The following is an 18,032-nucleotide window of genomic DNA, read 5'->3' as shown; positions in this document are numbered from 1 at the left end:
GACCATGTAATCCTTCAATAACTCTAAAATTTATGGGACTCGAACTTGTAACCTTTAAAGAATAGACTTATAACCTGACCAGTTAAGTTACACTCTTTAGTATTCCGTGACTTTAATCTTGATTGCACAAGATCTGATGTTTTTAATTATTAATCATGCATGGTCTTTTTATTAATATTAATTAGTATCGTTGTTTGGCTATGTTAGTAAACCTAAACGTGACGCCACATGTATGGTTTGAAATATAAAAAACGAAAAAAAAAAATGGGAGAGGAAATATGAAAAATGTAGAAAACAAAGAAGGCTTTATCAAATTAAACAAAATAAAAAAAAAATCAACAAAAATATATAAAAAAGACCCACAAAATCGAAGTTTTGGAAACGGAAGGTTTATCTGAGCAAAAAAATGTAAGCCCAGTTATGAAGATAAAACAGACCGCTATATCACAATTTTCTTTCTTTTGTTAAATCTCAACCTCCTTCTCCTTCCCATCTTAATTTAATTTCTTTAGTTCAAAAACACATCACCAACTTTAACTTCAATTTTCTACTGGGTCATTGTCCATAATTTGAAAACAATTATGGTGTTAAAAATATAAAGAGAGGAAGTTTGGTCTAGAAATCCATTTCCCATCTATTTTCTCCTAAAACACGTCTCCAAAACACTATAAAAACCTCCATAAACCACTCACAAATCACAAAAACATCCCAAAATAATAATAATTAAAAATCAAAAAAATTTAAAAAAATTAAATGGACCTTGATCTATTTGTTTAGCATTTTATAGAAAAATCATCATTATCGAATTTCTTTCATCGAATACAATCATTTGAAATTTAAATTGATCATTTTAATTGTTAGAATGTGGCTGACCGACAACTTCCTTGTTTTTTGGCTGTTGTTAATGATTTTTTTTTCCTCTCTTAAACCTAAAAACTAAAAAATAAATAATATGAACTTTTGAATCAAAAAAAGATGCTAATTTTTTTTACATTGACTATGTATTTTTCTTGTATTTTATACCGTGGTTCTCCTTATTTTAATTTTATCTTTCTACTATAATTTTAATATTATGATCCTTTTTATTTTAATTTTATCGTTATACTACAATTTTTGACCTTATTCTATGGAATTAGGCCATAAGAGAATCAAATAAAAAAAATGTTAGTTTAAAAACTATAATAAACAGAGTTAAGGTTATAATTGATGGATATTATCAGTGAAACATAACATTGATAATGAACTATATTTGTAGTTAACCCTAATTTTTAATTTCTAATTTTTTCATCCTTATTTTCCTATTTAATGGGTGTAATCTATGTCACAAAATCCAATCCCTTGATTTCATGAATTAACATAATTAGTAGACTTTTCATCTTCATTCGTTTCGTGAAACCAAAAATAAAATAGAGGGCCAAAATGACTAATTTTTTTCTTATGATTAAAACAAATTAATAAATTATATGTATTTGAAAAGTTAATTTTAACTAAAAAGATATATTTTTCTTTCAGGATTTAAGTCGTTTTTTTACATAATTAAAATACAAATGATTTAATTATATTAAAATTATAATAAATATTTTAAAAATTGCTTTGTGGCTGTGCGGATAGTATACCAGGGAAAAAAAAACTGTATCCTACGTGGCAACTGGTAAGGGTCCCCTTTGTGAGGAAGGATCTCCACCTAAAACGCTAAAACCCTAGCTCACAACCGCATAACAGGAACCCGAAGAACCCACCTTCTTCACTGTTCCAATCTGGGTAACTGTACACGACCCTAGCAATGTCAGATACACAACGAAGTATCGATCAATTAGAACCTCTAACATCATTAAATGAAGCCAAGCCCGAAGTTGAAGAACAAGTATCCGAGGAGGAAGATTCTTGGTCATCAGACTCTGAAATTGCCGACGCGTTAGACTGGTTAGATACCAGAAACGACGACGATTCAATTGACAGCTCGATCACTCTCAATTCACGCCGTCCTAATGCTCACGGCGGCCTTCACTCGCGTCCTAATTCTTCAACTCTTCAACCTCTCTCTAATCGCAATCAGAAGTTCTCGCATCATATCCGCGCTTCTCCTTTAGAGGTATTAATTTAATTAGTTTTTATTTTATTTTATTATTTTTTACGTGTGATTTTGATTTCGTGTAGGAATGGGAAGGGAGAGTGAAAGTTGGAATGTCGAATTCAGTTACGACTGCCATTCGCCATAGTGTGAGAGAGATGGCTATTGGGAAAACTAGAAATACCGAGAAAGCCGATCGCGCTACTGTTGAGCAGGTGATGATTATTTGCTAGTATTTGTTCAAACTTTTTTTTTTTTTAATTATTGCAAGGAAAGTGTGTAATCTGGTGTGTTGTTGTGCAGGCTATCGATCCTAGAACGCGTATGGTTTTATTTAAAATGTTGAATCGCGGTGTGTTTAATGATATCAATGGCTGCATTTCAACAGGAAAAGAGGTAGAGAAGGGCATTACTGGTTTCATATTATTTGTACCAGTTCTGTGTTGTTGTTTGAACTTTTTGTCTCTGATTCGTGGCAGGCAAATGTTTATCATGCAACAAAATCTGATGGTCAGGAACTAGCAATCAAAGTGTACAAAACTTCGGTCTTGGTTTTTAAGTAAGTTCAGGGCGGATTTAGTTGTTAAGAAAGGAGTGATTGTAACGTTTGATGTTAAAGATATAAAATAGGGTGCTACACAGTTAACAGTTCATGTGAGATACAAACAAATTGGAAGTAGAAAAACCACGGAAAATGTTCTTGAATCAGGATACTGTTGTTTAGCTTCTGATTTCCTTGTTTTATTGTCTCTTAAATAAATGTTTTCTCAAATAGCAGTCAAGCTCCTTAATGATTGTCAGTGGTGGTAGATGTTGTGCCAGAAATAGCTTTATGGATTGCCCTTGTGTATTTGCGTGCATTTTTTCTTTCTTATACCTACATGTATTTGTTTCTCTTTGACAAAAAATAAATTATCTTATTTCTTTTAAACAATTATAGAGATCGAGATCGGTATGTACAAGGTGACTACCGTTTCCGACATGGATATTGCAAGCACAATCCCAGAAAAATGGTAAAGACGTGGGCTGAAAAAGAAATGAGGAATCTTTTGAGGTAAGACCAACATTCACCTTTACATTTTTCATGACACTGCAAGGTTACTTATTGCTGCAAAATCTGTTTGCCTATCATACATGGTTCAAACTTTAAAGATAGACCCTATTTTTGGTCATCCATTAGTATTTGTTTCTGTGATCCGGCTAAGGAAGAAAATAATCTTATAAATACACTTCGAATCTAATTTATTCCACCAATTACATTGGGATTTTATGTGTTTTCAACTTCATTGTGAGCCACAGGCTAAAAGCAGCAGGAATCAGGTGCCCAACACCCGTACTTTTGAGACTTCATGTTCTGGTCATGGAATTCATAGGTACTTTGCTCTTTTGTGTTTGTTTGTTTGTGCATGTATTTCAAGACATCTCCACATCAATATGCCAGGAGAAAGATAATCTGCTTTATATATCAAAGCCATCAAACTATTTACCTAAAGTTCCTCTTGTGTAGGATAAAGTTTGTTTCCTGTATATTACTACTTTGTGGAGGTAATGAGAGTTTTCTTGGTGATAATCTGCGTTGTAGGAAAAACTGGTTGGGCCGCTCCTCGTCTAAAGGATGCTGCCTTATCTTTGGACAAGTTGCGTGAAGGTTATATGGAGGTGTGTAGGCTTTTGGGTTTTTATATTATCATCATTATAGGGTAGAAGTCTGAAATAACAGCAAAAACTTATCTAGTTAAGAATCTCATAGGCACTCTGGTGTGCTTGAATAACTTTCATAATCGAAGTTAAATCTTCTGATAATTATAATAGCCTTCAGGTCCTTGTGTGGATCAATTTGGAGGAGCCTAAAACAAAACTTCTCCTAGGATGCCATGATATGGGCTGTGGCACATAGACAATAGATGCTTCTTCTTGTCACTTCATTTAGAATCAAGAAAAAGATTTAATGTTTGTATTTTGCTATTTTGTTTTTTGGTGATTGAAATAACTGCTTGCTGTGTATTTCTAGATGATTATTACCATGCGGAGTTTATATCAGAAGTGTAAGCTAGTGCATGGAGACCTCAGTGAGTACAACATCCTTTACTTGGAGGTGAACATCTCTTGCTTCCTCACTGAACAGATATCATGTCTTCACCAGGCATTTTTTTTTATTAAGACCACGGGAGAAAAACAAGAACAAATTAATTAAAAAAAAAATTCAATTGAAAGTGTGATTATGTAACATGATTAAAATTTGCATAGCTTTCTGGAAGATATTGAACTGATCACATCTGTTCCTGTGGATATTTGATCAAAATTATTTTTCCTGTTTGGTAGGGTCGCTTGTATATAATTGATGTCTCTCAAGCAGTTGATCTTGACCACCCTCATGCCCTTGACTTTTTGCGTGAAGATTGTCTTCATGTTTCTGTAAGTGCTATCCACATGATGAATGGTTGTGGTTTCTTACTGTTATTACCTTTAGCAAAAACACAGGTGCCTGCCTGTTTTTAAGAAAGTGAATTAATGAAGATTGGTGCACGCAGGATTTCTTTAAGAAACATGGTGTAGCAGTCATGACTATCCGGGAGCTGTTTGACTTCATAGTGGATCCGACTATTAATGATGAATCCATTGACAGTTACTTGGAAGAGGTTTGCCTCCTTTCATGTGCTTGATTTTCTTAAAGACTATCATTGAGATCACTGCTGTGACCATTTATTTCTTTTTTCAGGTTCAACAAAAAATTTTGACAAGAGATTTGACTGCAGAGGATGAAATTGCTGACTCTGTATTTGTTCAGGTTATTATTAGTTTCCTTTAGAAAAAGACAACTGTGATTTTGTTTTCCTTGTGAGGGAAAAAAAAAAACTGTATTTGTTCAGGTTCTTATCATGTTTGCCCAGTTTAATAATTTAAAAGGCCTTGCAAGTGAAGCATTCAATCTCAATTTCAAATTCTAATTTACCAATATACAACTCTTTTTTCAGTAATTTACTCAAATGTGAAATTTATTTTGGTCTTGGGAGGATTGACATTTGTAATATTTGGGATACCTCATGTGGTGAGGATAAAAAAATCTTTGAAACATGATATCATAACGGACATGTATATCTGGGATAGATCCTAATTTTGTGGAGTGTTTGTTGCTTTCTATGTAGTCATATATTCCGAAGACATTAGATGATGTCAAGCATGCCGAGGAGGATGTAAACCGGATAACAAGTGGCAACGATACTGGAGACATGTACTATAAGACTATTACTGGACTAAAGGAGGCTCTCTCTAACTCTTCTGCAGCTCAACAAGAAAGGCAGCAAGTGGATGCAAACCCAGTAGAAGAGTCTTCAGTCATTCAGGATGGGCATTCAAACTCTCCTGAGAGTGAATCCGACTCTGGGACAGATTCAGAGGAAGAGGGCTCCGGTGATTCAGATGGGAGTGGTTCATCATCAGAAACCGAGAAACAGGATCCTGTTGATAAAAAAGCCGCGAGAAAAGAGAATAAGAAGAAGGTCAAGGAGGAGAAGAGGGAAGCTCGAAAGACTAAAACTCCCAAGGCTATGAAGAAAAGAAAAAAGAAAATGGCCAAAGCCAAAAAGACTAGGTAAACTCTTTGTAGCTGTAACATTTTGAATTTAAGCATGCAGTTCATATAGCCAGCAGGTTAGAGAAATCAATTTATTATCTACAAATCTACAATATGTGACACCTATGCTACCATTTGTTTTATTTTACATCTTGGGCTAAGCTGATTTTGCCATATTTTTTTTTATAAGTTGCAAATGTGAGATAAATTAATCTCTATTTAGTTAGCATCATGGCTTGTTTTTTATTTGTTGCCCATGTCTTAGGGTTTGGAACCTCCAAATGTATTGCTCATCATCTCTCTTGTTAATGGTGGGAGGGATTTGTAGATGGTGGCTTAAGTAATTACTAGAACGATATATAAAACAAATTGAAAACAATTATTTTATTTTTCTTTTGTTTTATCTAAAATGTTTGCTTCAAGAGGTGTTTTGAAAGAAGATGAGAAAATCCAAAACATTAATCAGTCGAAATTTCAATTAACAATGATGAATACCACAAACATGTCCTGCAAAAATATTTGTAATTCAACCGGATTAAGACTCAATATATTTTTTTGTTCAAAGTCTCTTTTCTCCTTTGGTATCAATAATAAGATTTGGTTTAGGACCATGCCATCACTTTTTTTTTTCTTGTATACATTCTTTTTAAGTGTTTTACCTATGGAGAAAACTAATTTCTTAGCCGAACCATCGTTTGGGGTATTTAAAAGTACGGTAGAGATTGTTTTTTTAAATTTTTTTATTTAAAAATGTATCAAAATAATATATTTTTTATTTTTAAAAAATTTATTTTTAATATCAGAATAATTTAAAAATATTAAAAAAATTAATTTGAAATATATATTTTTTATTCTTTAGTTTTATCAAAATGATCACAATTTTTCTTTTCAAGAAGGTTTGAAAATCGAAAGCTCGTATTGAACCATACTTGGGCCAAAATATAAGCCCAAATAGCTGTGCTGGGTTGGGAAAAAAAAAAAACATGTTCAAATTGAGTTTGAGCGCGACCTCAATCTATTAACGAGTATAGTACAAACTTTTTTTCATAATCGTAAAATCTGCGTTATTATGTTCCATGCTTATCTAGGACCAGATCGATCTGGTATTCGAATCAGTTTAGGTTATAAAAAAAAAAAAAAATGAAAAACCCAGCTGATTCTATAATAAAAAACTCAGTTTAACTTGCTGGCTTGATATATGTAAATTTGATCAGATCAAAATTTTATCTTTGTATTATTATTATTATTATTATTTTATTTTTTTAAATAATATTATTTTGATAATTAAAAAAAAAAGACTGGGAAAAGCTTGAATCTAGTGTACTCTCCTATTACGTTTTACAACTATATTTTTTTTATTAGATTTTAACAATATTCAAATCAACTATTATTTCTCCAATCAATTCTTATAATGTATTTGAGATGATGATAACCGATAAGAATAGCAAAGTATTTTCTTGATTGAAAATATATTAAAATCTATATATATATATATATATATATATATATATATTTTAAAATTTATTTTTAATATTAACACATCAAAATAATATAAAAATATAATAAAATTAATATAAAACAAAAAAAATTCAAAATCTCCCATTGCACCTCTATCCTAAACGTGCTTTTAACCCAAACTTTTAAGGTAGAATAATGCATTCCCAATAATTATTTTTGTCACGGCTTTTCGAATATAATTCACCCTATAAATTTATCTCAAGAAGGTGCTTCCTATAATTATTTTTTATATTTTTTTTTATAATGTTTGTTATGGTTACTTAAAGATATTATAACTCGTAATTATTTCATTTTTTTATAATTTAAATTTTATATTTTTTTTATTTAAAGTAATATTTTTTTTATTGAAATTATACTTAATTTCTCACCACTATCATTGTTATAGATAAATTATTTAAATTATGAAAAGATAAAATAAATTTTAATGTTTTTATATTTTTTGTAATGCTTTAAGTGAATCTACTTAAAAATTGTAATCAATCACTCATTAAGAAATGAACAAATATTTTCTTTTAAATAAAAATTATAACTATGTTATAATATTAGCAATTAGCATATCATGAGCTAATTAGCAAAGTTACTAAATAATAAAATACATTATCAAAAAGTCTCTAAGCTTATGGATAAAACGACACCGTTTAAACAACAAATTCATAAGCAACTCATAGTGTGAGGGACAGAGGGAGCGAGAGTCCAACAAAAACAAAAATGTCGAATTCAATGGAACAAACCCTAGAAGGAGAAGACGACAACAACAACAACAACAACAGAGGAAGCGAACAAAACCCTAATCAATCACAAGAATGGGAAACAATGGCTCGACTTTGGCTGAGTGCCTTTTCTGGAGTGAAAGCAGTGAGTACGATGGAGGTGGAGACATGGATTGATTCTAATTACTCATCTTTACCTTCTGATTTACAATCAATGCCTCGCTCCGATCTCATTGATCGGTTGCTTTCTATTCAAAAATATATGAGACTTCCCACTCAGAATCAGGTACCCTTTTCTTTTTTAAGTGTAAAGATTTTGTCTTTAGACAGATACCTACCTAAATTTAACCATCTGCTCTATGAAGTGTTACACAGTCTGTCAAAAGAAAACACTGCATAGCCTGCCCGTGCCTTACAATTCATGATATTGGGTGTTCACTTACTAATCTTATTGTCTATATTTATGCTTTGCTGTGCGACTGGTATTTTTCCCTTTTCATTCTCAATGCGTTATGTGCTAAATAGTTGCCATTTCTCCTGTATCAGATAACCGAGACAAATCAGGTTGATGTTCCGCATGCTCGATTTCAACGTACAGATCAATGGCTGCCGGTTTATTCCTGGTTGGAGTCTTTGGATAAAGATGAGGTAGTCAAGTCCAAAGATATTTCTGACTGGCTGACTGAGAATCCAGAGATTAGAGAACAGTTGTTCTCTAGACATTCTCGATATCATTTGATGCACTACATTAAAAAGTGCCATGTAAAGATTCTGAAGAGGAGGGAAAGGAAGAAGGTAACAACTGCTCATTATCTCTGCTATTTTTGTTTAAGAATCTGTTGGTGTCCAAATACATAACTATCTAGACTCTTCGAGGAGAGAAAGAGGGTGAGCAGATAAGTAAGGTGGAGAGAAATAAAGAAAAAGAGGCTTAATTGAGAAAAAACGAAGTGTCTCCATATCTGTCTTGGGTAGCAAAGACCTAATCCATTATTAAAGACTTTGGAGTCTTAATTGCTTCTATTTGCTTTGACCTTTAAGATATTGCCACTATTTGTTGATTGCATTTGCTGATATCGATTAACCTTTTTATGCTAATTTTGTAAGCTATGACTTTGCTTGAACAGGGCGTGCAGCTGACTGGCAATCCAACTTCTCCAAAATTTCAGAAGAATGTGGAGGTGAAAGAACTGGCACCTGTTCCAAGTACGGCTTCTTCAAAGCTTATGTTTTATGTATTTTGGAAATGGAAGGATTTTGCACCTTGCACAGCTTTGAGGGCACTAGACCATCATAAAATGATTGCATTTCATTAGATGGATCCTCATATAACATCAAAATAAAAAAACTGAATGATCTTTGAAGTTTTTTAAAAATAATCTTTTGCGAATACATTGGAACCCCTCAAGTTTATTGCTATGAAAACCAAAAGCCACTTGATGCAGATCATGTATAAATTTGAACACGTGAATTTTTCAGTTTGATGTCCAAAACTGAATGTAATTCTTGTTAACTGTATTTCTTAATTATTGTAGTGATCAATCCTTTGAACAACATACCCAAGGATAGCGAATTGTATGTGGCAAAACGAAATGAGGCTCTTCAGAAATATGAGATGTAAGTGATCATTGTTTTTTTTAATTGCATTCTAGCATTTTTGTTTTTCAAAATTTAGTTTCATTCCTAGTTATTGTTTATGACATTTCAGTTTGCTGGAGTTGGAAAAGAAGCTTACCCCCTACTTTTCAAAATGTCAGGCTGTAAACAACTGAAGCAAGTCTTGAATCAAATTTCTCCTAAGCAGACCTGAAATAGCTCAGGTGTTGCAAATGATTTTTCACTAATTATGATTTTTTTTTGTTGTAAATAACTGCCTGATGGATGATTGCCTAACTTGTCTCAAGTTTTATAAGAGCTATTCTTTCTTACCCTTTCACTATATATGTTGTCTATAAATCTAGTTATACGAGTGCATTTGTGTTGCTGAATACAACTTAGTCCATTTATTCAGCATCATTATGTGCGATGACATTTTTGGCTGTTTGACCACAAATGGTAAGACATTGCAAATGAAGAGCGAGGCTTTGAGAAACTTTTGCTCTCCATAAACATTAAAGAGAATTTTAGTTTAAAATGCTATTTGAAAGAATTAAATTTGTGAACTTGTTTGTGACCTTAAACTTGCTCTTGATATTGAAGCCTGATGCCAGAAGTTGTGCGCTCGGCTTTTGGGAGCATAGAATCAGTGAAAAATGTTCGTGTTGTAGAAGTTGGTATCCAGTATAATACCCGTTTGATTTTAGGAGTTGCCCAGACAAGTACCACCATCTAGATCCTTTGCTCACTTGCCCTCAAGCTTGGCACATGATCGGGATTTTCTGTAAGACAAGAAAGCACTCCTTTTCATGCTGCAAAACTGGTTGATAGAAACTCACGCAGAATTTATCTTCAATTGAGAATGGATAACCTGTTGGTTTGACCTCGCTCCCAACAGGCACCCTTACATTTGCCATGGCACAAATATATAAAGCCCAACTTGTGTCCAAATCTGATTGTAAAATGGTGCAACTGCAAGAGCTCATTCACTCGGATTCTCCTTCAGTTAGGCAATGGCCTGGATTCAAGGCTGTAGCCAGAGATGAGTTTGTTTTGGGTGCCAGTTGGGAGCGAGGTCGAACCTGCAAAGGCTCTAGATGGTAGTGCAAAAGGGTCCACAGCTCAGCAGTTCTCATATTAATGCACGGGCAAATGTAAGAAGAGAGAGAAACAACAGGGCCATGCAAAAAATTGAAAATGGACCAAAATTGATAGCAAGGCAAATATGCTTGCTTTAAAAAAAAAAGGAATTATTCATGGAGCACCTTTTTAAAGATTTTTGCCTCTATATTTTTTTTCCTTTTTAGTTTTTTAAATTTGAAACTTTTATATTTTACTCCAAAACTTCATTTTGTTCACATTTTAATCATTAAGTTTTAGAGAGAAAAGAGTCACCGAAAATGATGAAGAAAAAAGAAAGTGGTTGGCTGACAATATTTGATGAACAAAAAATAATAATTCAAAAATTTGATATTAATGTGCTTCTCTTTACGAGACGAGTATCATTGATGTGTTTTTGAGTTTATTGCTGGTAAAAGTAGATTGGGGTTGTGAGAGATTTTTTTTCAATTTCATTGTGTTTTTGAGTTAATAAATTAGTTTATTGAGGTATTAAAAGTGTTTATTAAGGGTGATCATTTTCGGTTCGGTTTGATTTTTATAAAAAAAAGTAACCAAACCGATTTAAAAAAAAAAACCAAAACCGGTTCAAACCGACCGGTTTCGGTTCTCTACTCAAAAAACCTTTGTTTTTTCTAGATTTAATTCTTGATTTATGGTAATTAATCAAATGTTGATAATAGTAAGAATTAATTCTTAGTAATTCTTCAATCTTTTAGCTTTCAAAATCCACTATAAAAATGGAGGTGAAAGAATAGTTTTTAACTTGAATTTTTTAGATTCTTACACACTCTCCTTACCTCATTGTTAATGTTTTTCTTCTCTTTTTTATGCTTTGATTTTCCTCACAAATATAAAGCTTAGGTTTATTTTATTGAAAAATCTTTGAATTTTATATTTTTTGGTTCAAATATCTTGTTTAGAAATGCATCTATTTAAAGGCGTGGTTGTTGAAATTATGAGAGACATATTATAAACATCCTAGTTACGCAAGTGAGAAGTAATAAAAGTTTTTTAAAAAAAATCATCCTTAACAACAATAAAAAATTCATTATTTTAAACTGCTTCAATAAATAAATAATAATACTCTTTTTGTTTTGATTTAAGCATAGTTAATTTTATTATTAGAATGCATGCTAAGACTTTAATGTTATATTAATTGTAAATTTAAATATATATTTATTATATATATGTTGAAAATATATTTATTATAGATTATTAGTTTATATCCTTATATATTTAAATTTCTATACACGTTAGGGTTTTATTAAAAATATTTTTATATATAACATTCCTTGATAAACTAAATTTAGTTACTCCCCAATCTAATAATATAATATATATTTAGATCTTTAATAATAACAAAGTCTTATCTTTGAAATCCGTGACCATAACGTATTAAGAAACAAACAGCAACCGTTGACTAGAGAAAATGACTCGAAAGATCCATGGCCGGCTCATGTAATGGTCCACACTTCAAGGCTTCTTCTGTGCTTTTTAAATAAGGGATTTTGAAGTCATTGGTCACAGAGAGTGACAGTGTGAAAATAATACTAATGGAGAGTTTCTCATCTCTTCAAATTCTGATTATACTGTTAGTTGGATGCCTGTGTGTGGACTTGGGTCGTCTTGATGTAGCAGCTCACAGCAAGAATGGAATGGGAGTTCAGCCACTGTCGAAGATTGCTATTCACAAGGCTGTTTACTCTCTTCATGACAATGCTTCTATCACAGCATACCCGTATGTTCTTGGTGCCAAGGTAATATTTAGTTCTTGCCAACATGTCGCCTGATGAACTTTGTGTTACAATGTCCCTTGAAGCCATTGAATATTGAATAGCATCTTTGCTGTTTTTTTTTATCATTATTGTTCATTGCTTGTGTGTGTGCACGTGTGTTTATTGGAATTCTAATGCAAATTGACGAAGTATTCTGAATTTGGAGTCCTGTGATTACAGTTCTTGGAACTGGTTTTATTACGAGTCCCTTCTCCATCATTTCATTGAAAAGCTTTCATGTCTTTTTGAGGAGCTGTAGAAACACCTTCCAAAATTTGGAATAGAACACATGAGAAATGGAGTTTTAACTGAGTGTATAATAATCCATGGCATCAGAAACTACAAAGATCATAAACACTCAGCTATTCATATTACCAGAATTTATTGAGCTACACACAATGGTACCATCCCATAGCAGTTTGATGCTAACCATGCAAGGCACTGCAAAGTTAAGATAGCTGCTATATAAACAATGGCATGTTTCCTAACGCTACCATTTGAAATAGCAATATCTGGTTTTTATTCATGTGCAGGGGGGAAGTTCCCAGTGGATAACTGTGGAAATTGAATGCCCCAACCCTACTGAGGATGACTGGGTTGCAGTATTTTCTCCGGCAAAATTCAAGTATCATCACTTTCCACCCCTTAATTGCTTTGTTTTCCATGTTTAGAATGAATGAATATTGGACAAGCATCTACATAGACTCTGCTCAGACTGAATAAAACCCTGAGCAGAAATTCCCAATTTCTTGTAGATTGCTAGTCCTTTCCATCAATTTACTTGTAAACGTGGGAAAAACAGGTTGTCTTTTATATCATTACTTTTATACATGGGAAAAAAGTTCATCTTGTTCTGCAGAAATCTTCTTAACTATTATGCTCACAAATCACAATCCCGTCATCGTCGAGAACTGCCTATTGCTGGAACTTTTTCCCTAATTTTCTATCTTATAGAGTAATGAAATTCATTCTACTTTGCTAGCTCATCAACATGTTCATCTGATGACGACAAACAAGACGAGCCATATATATGTTCAGCTCCAATAAAGGTCTGCCTTAGTTCAATGCAATATGACTGATATTCTGTAAATGTGTAACCTTTTGAACTTGCTTTGAGCAATCTCATGATCAGTGATTCTCTTTCTCAGTACAAATTTGCCAACGATTCTGATGCTGGATACACAAAGACCGGCAAAGCATCTTTGAAATTTCAATTGATCAATCAGCGGGCAGATTTCTCATTTGCTTTATTCTCAGGCGGGTTGTCAAATGTGCGACCAAGTCTATTTTCGTAGTCTATTGCTTATATATGTGAACATAAAATGCAATGTTTCAGGCTTGGATTTTAGTATCAAATTTCTGACTTGGTTCTACATTATTCTTGTGCCACTACTTCAATCTTGTTGCTCAATCCTTTAGATTGCCGATGATTTTATGCATTGCAGCCAAAGCTGGTGGCAGTTTCTAACTTCATAAAGTTTGCAAATCCAAAGGCGCCTCTTTATCCAAGACTCTCTCAGGGGAAGTCTTGGGATGAAGTAAGTTTATGCCATTCAAATTCTATGCATACTTCTTTTAACCAGCAGTTTCAACAATCAAAGGCTTATTTACAAGCTCAAGCTACTGAGAATAATGAGAGAGAACTTTTGGGGACATCGCTATATACTGGTCATACCGATTGATTTGAAAATATTTAAATTTATAGTTTGTAAACTAAAGTCGCAAAGATGTAACATTTCTCACGGATGAATCAGAGATAAAGATAAGGTTGTTATTAATAATCATCCATGGAGTCTGAAAATTCATTCCATCGATCAGTTTTTAGCCTTTCCTGGGTGCTGCATTTTTTACTCACTTCTTATCAGCTTTGAGAATTCATTTTAAGATAGCTTTGTTTATTGTATCATGCAGATGACAGTTACCTGGACAAGTGGTTACGGCATTACAGAAGCTGTGCCTATGGTTGAGTGGGGTCTCAAGGGAGAGTCTCAAACTCGATCACCTGCTGGGACGTTGACATTTCATCAAAATAGCATGTGTGGTATGAGCCATATCCTCTTGGAATAATGATAATGGTATTTGCAATTATCTTAATAGTCCATCATGTTAGAAATACTTTTTTTATTCCTTTTCTTGCCCAATTATCCTCTTTCAAATGCATCAACTCGTGAAAAATAACTAAAAACTAAGTTGTTTCTGCGTTGTTTTCAAAATCTAGTCATGCTCTATGTTCATTCAGTAGCAAATGTTGAAGTTCAGGAAGTATCTCGACTTTCTTCTGTAACAAGGCGACAGGAAGCTTTGTTTAGAGGAAGAATTATGCTTCTGCTATTTGCATTGGACCGCTTACCGGGATAACTTTTTCCAGGAAATTAGCAGGATAGAAACTACAGTGGTAAATACTTGTTAAATACTTGTTATATCGCTGCAGGTATACCAGCTCGAACAGTTGGTTGGCGTGATCCCGGTTTTATCCATACGAGTTTCTTAAGAGATTTGTGGCCAAACTCCATGTATGCATCTTAAGTTCTAAGAATCATATTATAACAATGACAAGGAGCATAGATGGGAATTATTCTGATGGTTTCAGTGATGATTGTTTATTCAGGTACTCGTACAAGCTTGGTCATAAGTTAGTTAATGGTTCATATATATGGAGCAAGTCTTATTCTTTCAAGTCATCACCATATCCAGGGCAAGAATCATTACAGCGTGTTGTGATATTCGGCGACATGGGAAAGGTACTATGAAGTAGTATAGTGCAGGATAATAATAGCCTTCTGGTTAAAAGCATTAGTTTACTTGATATTATATATATATTTCCTGGACACCATTTGTACTTTCGCTTAGATCAAAGAACCTTTGATCACTGAATGCTTATAATAACATACATCGAAGAAGGTTCTCCATTATATTCCGTATCTAATGTTCTTGTAATTGATGGAATTTATAAATTTTAGTTACCAGCTATCAACGTTGACAGAACAAGCTCCAAGAGCTAAAAACTGTTCTGTAATTATGTGGAACATACACACACTGTTAGGTATACAGATTTGAAGAAATTAGGTTGTTTGTAGCTCATGCAATTAAAGACATCCACCATTTCTTTCTTGATGTTTCAGGCAGAGCGTGATGGTTCAAATGAATTTAATAATTACCAGCCAGGCTCCCTTAACACCACAGATCAGCTAATCAAGGACTTAAATGCCATTGACATAGTTTTTCATATAGGAGATATCACATATGCAAATGGATACATCTCACAGTGGGACCAGTTTACCTCACAAGTAGAGCCCATTGCATCGACTGTTCCATATATGATTGCGAGGTTTGAATGGACGCTATGCTTGCTTGTTGCAATTCATGTATGATTATGTTAATAGGTACAAGTTTTTGCTACTCCGAGATACTTTAACATGGTTCTTTCTCCGATAGTGGCAACCATGAGCGAGACTCACCAGGGACAGGATCCTTCTATGATGGAAATGATTCCGGTGGTGAATGTGGTGTTCTAGCAGAGACCATGTTTTACGTTCCCGCTGAGAACAGAGCTAAGTTCTGGTAAGTAAATCAGTTATAAGAATTATTCAAACATCATGAAAGATTTATTATGAGAAGACTTGAATATAAACACCTGTAGTGTATAAAGAAGGCCAATTCACTTTCCAAAGTTAACTAAGATTTTACAAATTCGACATGTTCTGTATATTCCTGAAGGACTCAAGAAAAAAGAAATCTACATATTTCAGAGAATGGCATGAGCTACTTTTATCAATCTTTCGGTGTAGATAAATATACAAGCCTGTGATTATGTTTAGATTTAGCTTGGAAAATATCCAAATCCTTGTCTGGCCAGTTCTGCATTCAATATGTTTATCCATCAAGATGAGCACTGTTTTCTGCAGGTATTCAACAGATTATGGCATGTTCCATTTTTGCATAGCTGACAGTGAACATGACTGGAGGGAAGGATCTGAACAATACAAATTCATCGAGAAATGCCTTGCATCAGCAGACAGGAAAAAACAGCCTTGGTTGATATTCGCTGCTCATCGTGTTCTTGGTTATTCCTCCTCCTACTGGCAGAGTGGTTCATATGGAGAGCCAATGGGAAGGGAGAGCCTGCAGAAGCTTTGGCAAAAGTATAAAGTAGACATTGCATTTTTTGGACATGTCCATAACTATGAAAGAACGTGCCCAATTTACCAGGTGTGCTTGTGTCTGATTTCATAACGTAATCGCACCATTTTCTTGGCTTTCATGACTTTTTGTGCAAGTCCTGATTCTCATTCAACCCTTTCTCCTAAACCCAGTCTATGTAATTGCTTGCTAAGTCTGATCATGTAATGTTTATTATGGCAATGCAGAATCAGTGTGTGAATACAGAAAGATCCCATTATTCAGGCACTGTCAACGGAACAATCCATGTTGTTGTTGGTGGGGGAGGGAGCCATTTAGGAGAATTTGGTCCAGTGCAGACCACTTGGAGTATTTACAAAGATTCAGACTTCGGATTTGTCAAACTTACAGCATTTAATTACTCATCTCTTCTCTTTGAATACAAGAAGAGCAGTGATGGAAAGGTCTACGATTCATTCACCATATCAAGGGACTACAGGGATGTGTTGGCCTGTGTGCACGATGGCTGTGAACCAATTACTTTGGCTCGATGAACCTGACTTCCCCTTTTATTTTCGTTTAAACTATGCTTGCTTTTCTTTAAAAAAACAAAAACTTATCTCCATCATTAATGCGATTATGACAGGATCACAAATGGGTGTTTGTGGAATAACTATGATTTTTGTTAGCATATGGCTGTTGCTTATATCTACTTGAAGGATTCTAAACAAAAATCCTTTCAAGATTAGGGTTTCCTACTTTAGAAATCCTTCTCCTATCTCAACTGATCTTAAACTGCCGATACGCAGATTACTGTAACCAAATTTTCTAAAGCAATCCAAATTAGGTCACTATAAAATCATTTACACACCAATCCAAATTTTCTTGTTGACAATGTTCAAAAGAAAACTTAAAAGCAGTGACAGCATCACTATAAAATCATTTACACAACAATCCAAATTCTATTTTATAATTCATAGTTGTGCAGTCTGCAAACCGCAATAATTTATTGTATCTGGAGAATAATTATTCTCCTGAATTCTTGGTGGATAACGTTAAATTACAGCTATCCGAAGTATCAATTCTCCTTGATCATTCACTTTCAGGTGAATTTTGCCGGTGAGAGGAACTTCGGAAACTTTGCCAAAGGATATCTGTCCTAAAGAACAGTCGAATTTGAAGATGGATGAATTGCTCTGCCTGTTGCATATTTTCTTATTGACAAATGATAACAAAAAATAACAAAAAATTACCTCATTACTAATCTCAGTGTATGTTTATAACCTGCAACGAGTGATTCTAAGCAGTTATATATGAATCTGCCACAACTAGATAAGAATTTATTTGAGATGGATTATGTAGATGATTTAATTGATACATTTATAAATCAATGAGACATGTCTAGATTCAAAAGGAGATCTAATCGTTTCGGGCTAGAATGATGGCTCAAAGAGACTATTATTTTTTATCCAACTGTTAAATTGAGCTCGAATCTTTACATTGCTACATGAACCATCAAATCTTTAGATATTGAAAATTTTGTTGAG

At 33.5% G+C, this 18,032-nt stretch overlaps 3 protein-coding genes across 4 annotated transcripts; all 3 read left to right on the top strand.

Annotated features, from left to right (window-relative positions):
* Window positions 1–1,644: 1,644 nt before the first annotated feature.
* Window positions 1,645–5,871, top strand: LOC7454716 (uncharacterized). Its single transcript, XM_002322220.4, has 12 exons — window positions 1,645–2,092; window positions 2,158–2,286; window positions 2,375–2,467; window positions 2,551–2,630; window positions 3,012–3,125; window positions 3,371–3,444; window positions 3,654–3,730; window positions 4,083–4,166; window positions 4,394–4,486; window positions 4,603–4,710; window positions 4,791–4,859; window positions 5,218–5,871. Exons 1-12 carry the CDS (start codon window positions 1,784–1,786, stop codon window positions 5,665–5,667), a joined length of 1,680 nt encoding a protein of 559 aa, XP_002322256.1. The 5' UTR covers window positions 1,645–1,783; the 3' UTR covers window positions 5,668–5,871.
* Window positions 5,872–7,817: 1,946 nt separating this feature from the next.
* Window positions 7,818–9,812, top strand: LOC7454715 (uncharacterized). 2 transcript variants are annotated; one of them, XM_052447639.1, is made up of 5 exons: window positions 7,818–8,164; window positions 8,425–8,668; window positions 9,001–9,079; window positions 9,409–9,490; window positions 9,582–9,812. In XM_052447639.1, the coding sequence occupies exons 1-5, from the start codon at window positions 7,872–7,874 to the stop codon at window positions 9,643–9,645; spliced, it is 762 nt and encodes a 253-aa protein (XP_052303599.1). In that variant the 5' UTR covers window positions 7,818–7,871; the 3' UTR covers window positions 9,646–9,812. The 2 variants fall into 2 exon arrangements, with proteins under 2 accessions (XP_052303599.1, XP_024442085.1); XM_024586317.2 differs by having other exon boundaries at window positions 7,819–8,159; window positions 8,420–8,668.
* Window positions 9,813–12,020: 2,208 nt separating this feature from the next.
* Window positions 12,021–17,158, top strand: LOC7454714 (probable inactive purple acid phosphatase 27). The gene is made up of 12 exons (XM_002322218.4): window positions 12,021–12,348; window positions 12,900–12,991; window positions 13,349–13,415; window positions 13,515–13,637; window positions 13,812–13,904; window positions 14,278–14,407; window positions 14,798–14,879; window positions 14,975–15,107; window positions 15,489–15,694; window positions 15,802–15,927; window positions 16,272–16,575; window positions 16,734–17,158. Exons 1-12 carry the CDS (start codon window positions 12,145–12,147, stop codon window positions 17,037–17,039), a joined length of 1,866 nt encoding a protein of 621 aa, XP_002322254.2. The 5' UTR covers window positions 12,021–12,144; the 3' UTR covers window positions 17,040–17,158.
* Window positions 17,159–18,032: the final 874 nt, after the last annotated feature.

This window comes from Populus trichocarpa, chromosome 15 (assembly GCF_000002775.5).
Source record: "Populus trichocarpa isolate Nisqually-1 chromosome 15, P.trichocarpa_v4.1, whole genome shotgun sequence".
Lineage (NCBI taxonomy): Eukaryota > Viridiplantae > Streptophyta > Magnoliopsida > Malpighiales > Salicaceae > Populus > Populus trichocarpa.
This window is presented reverse-complemented; position numbering and strand designations above follow the sequence as displayed.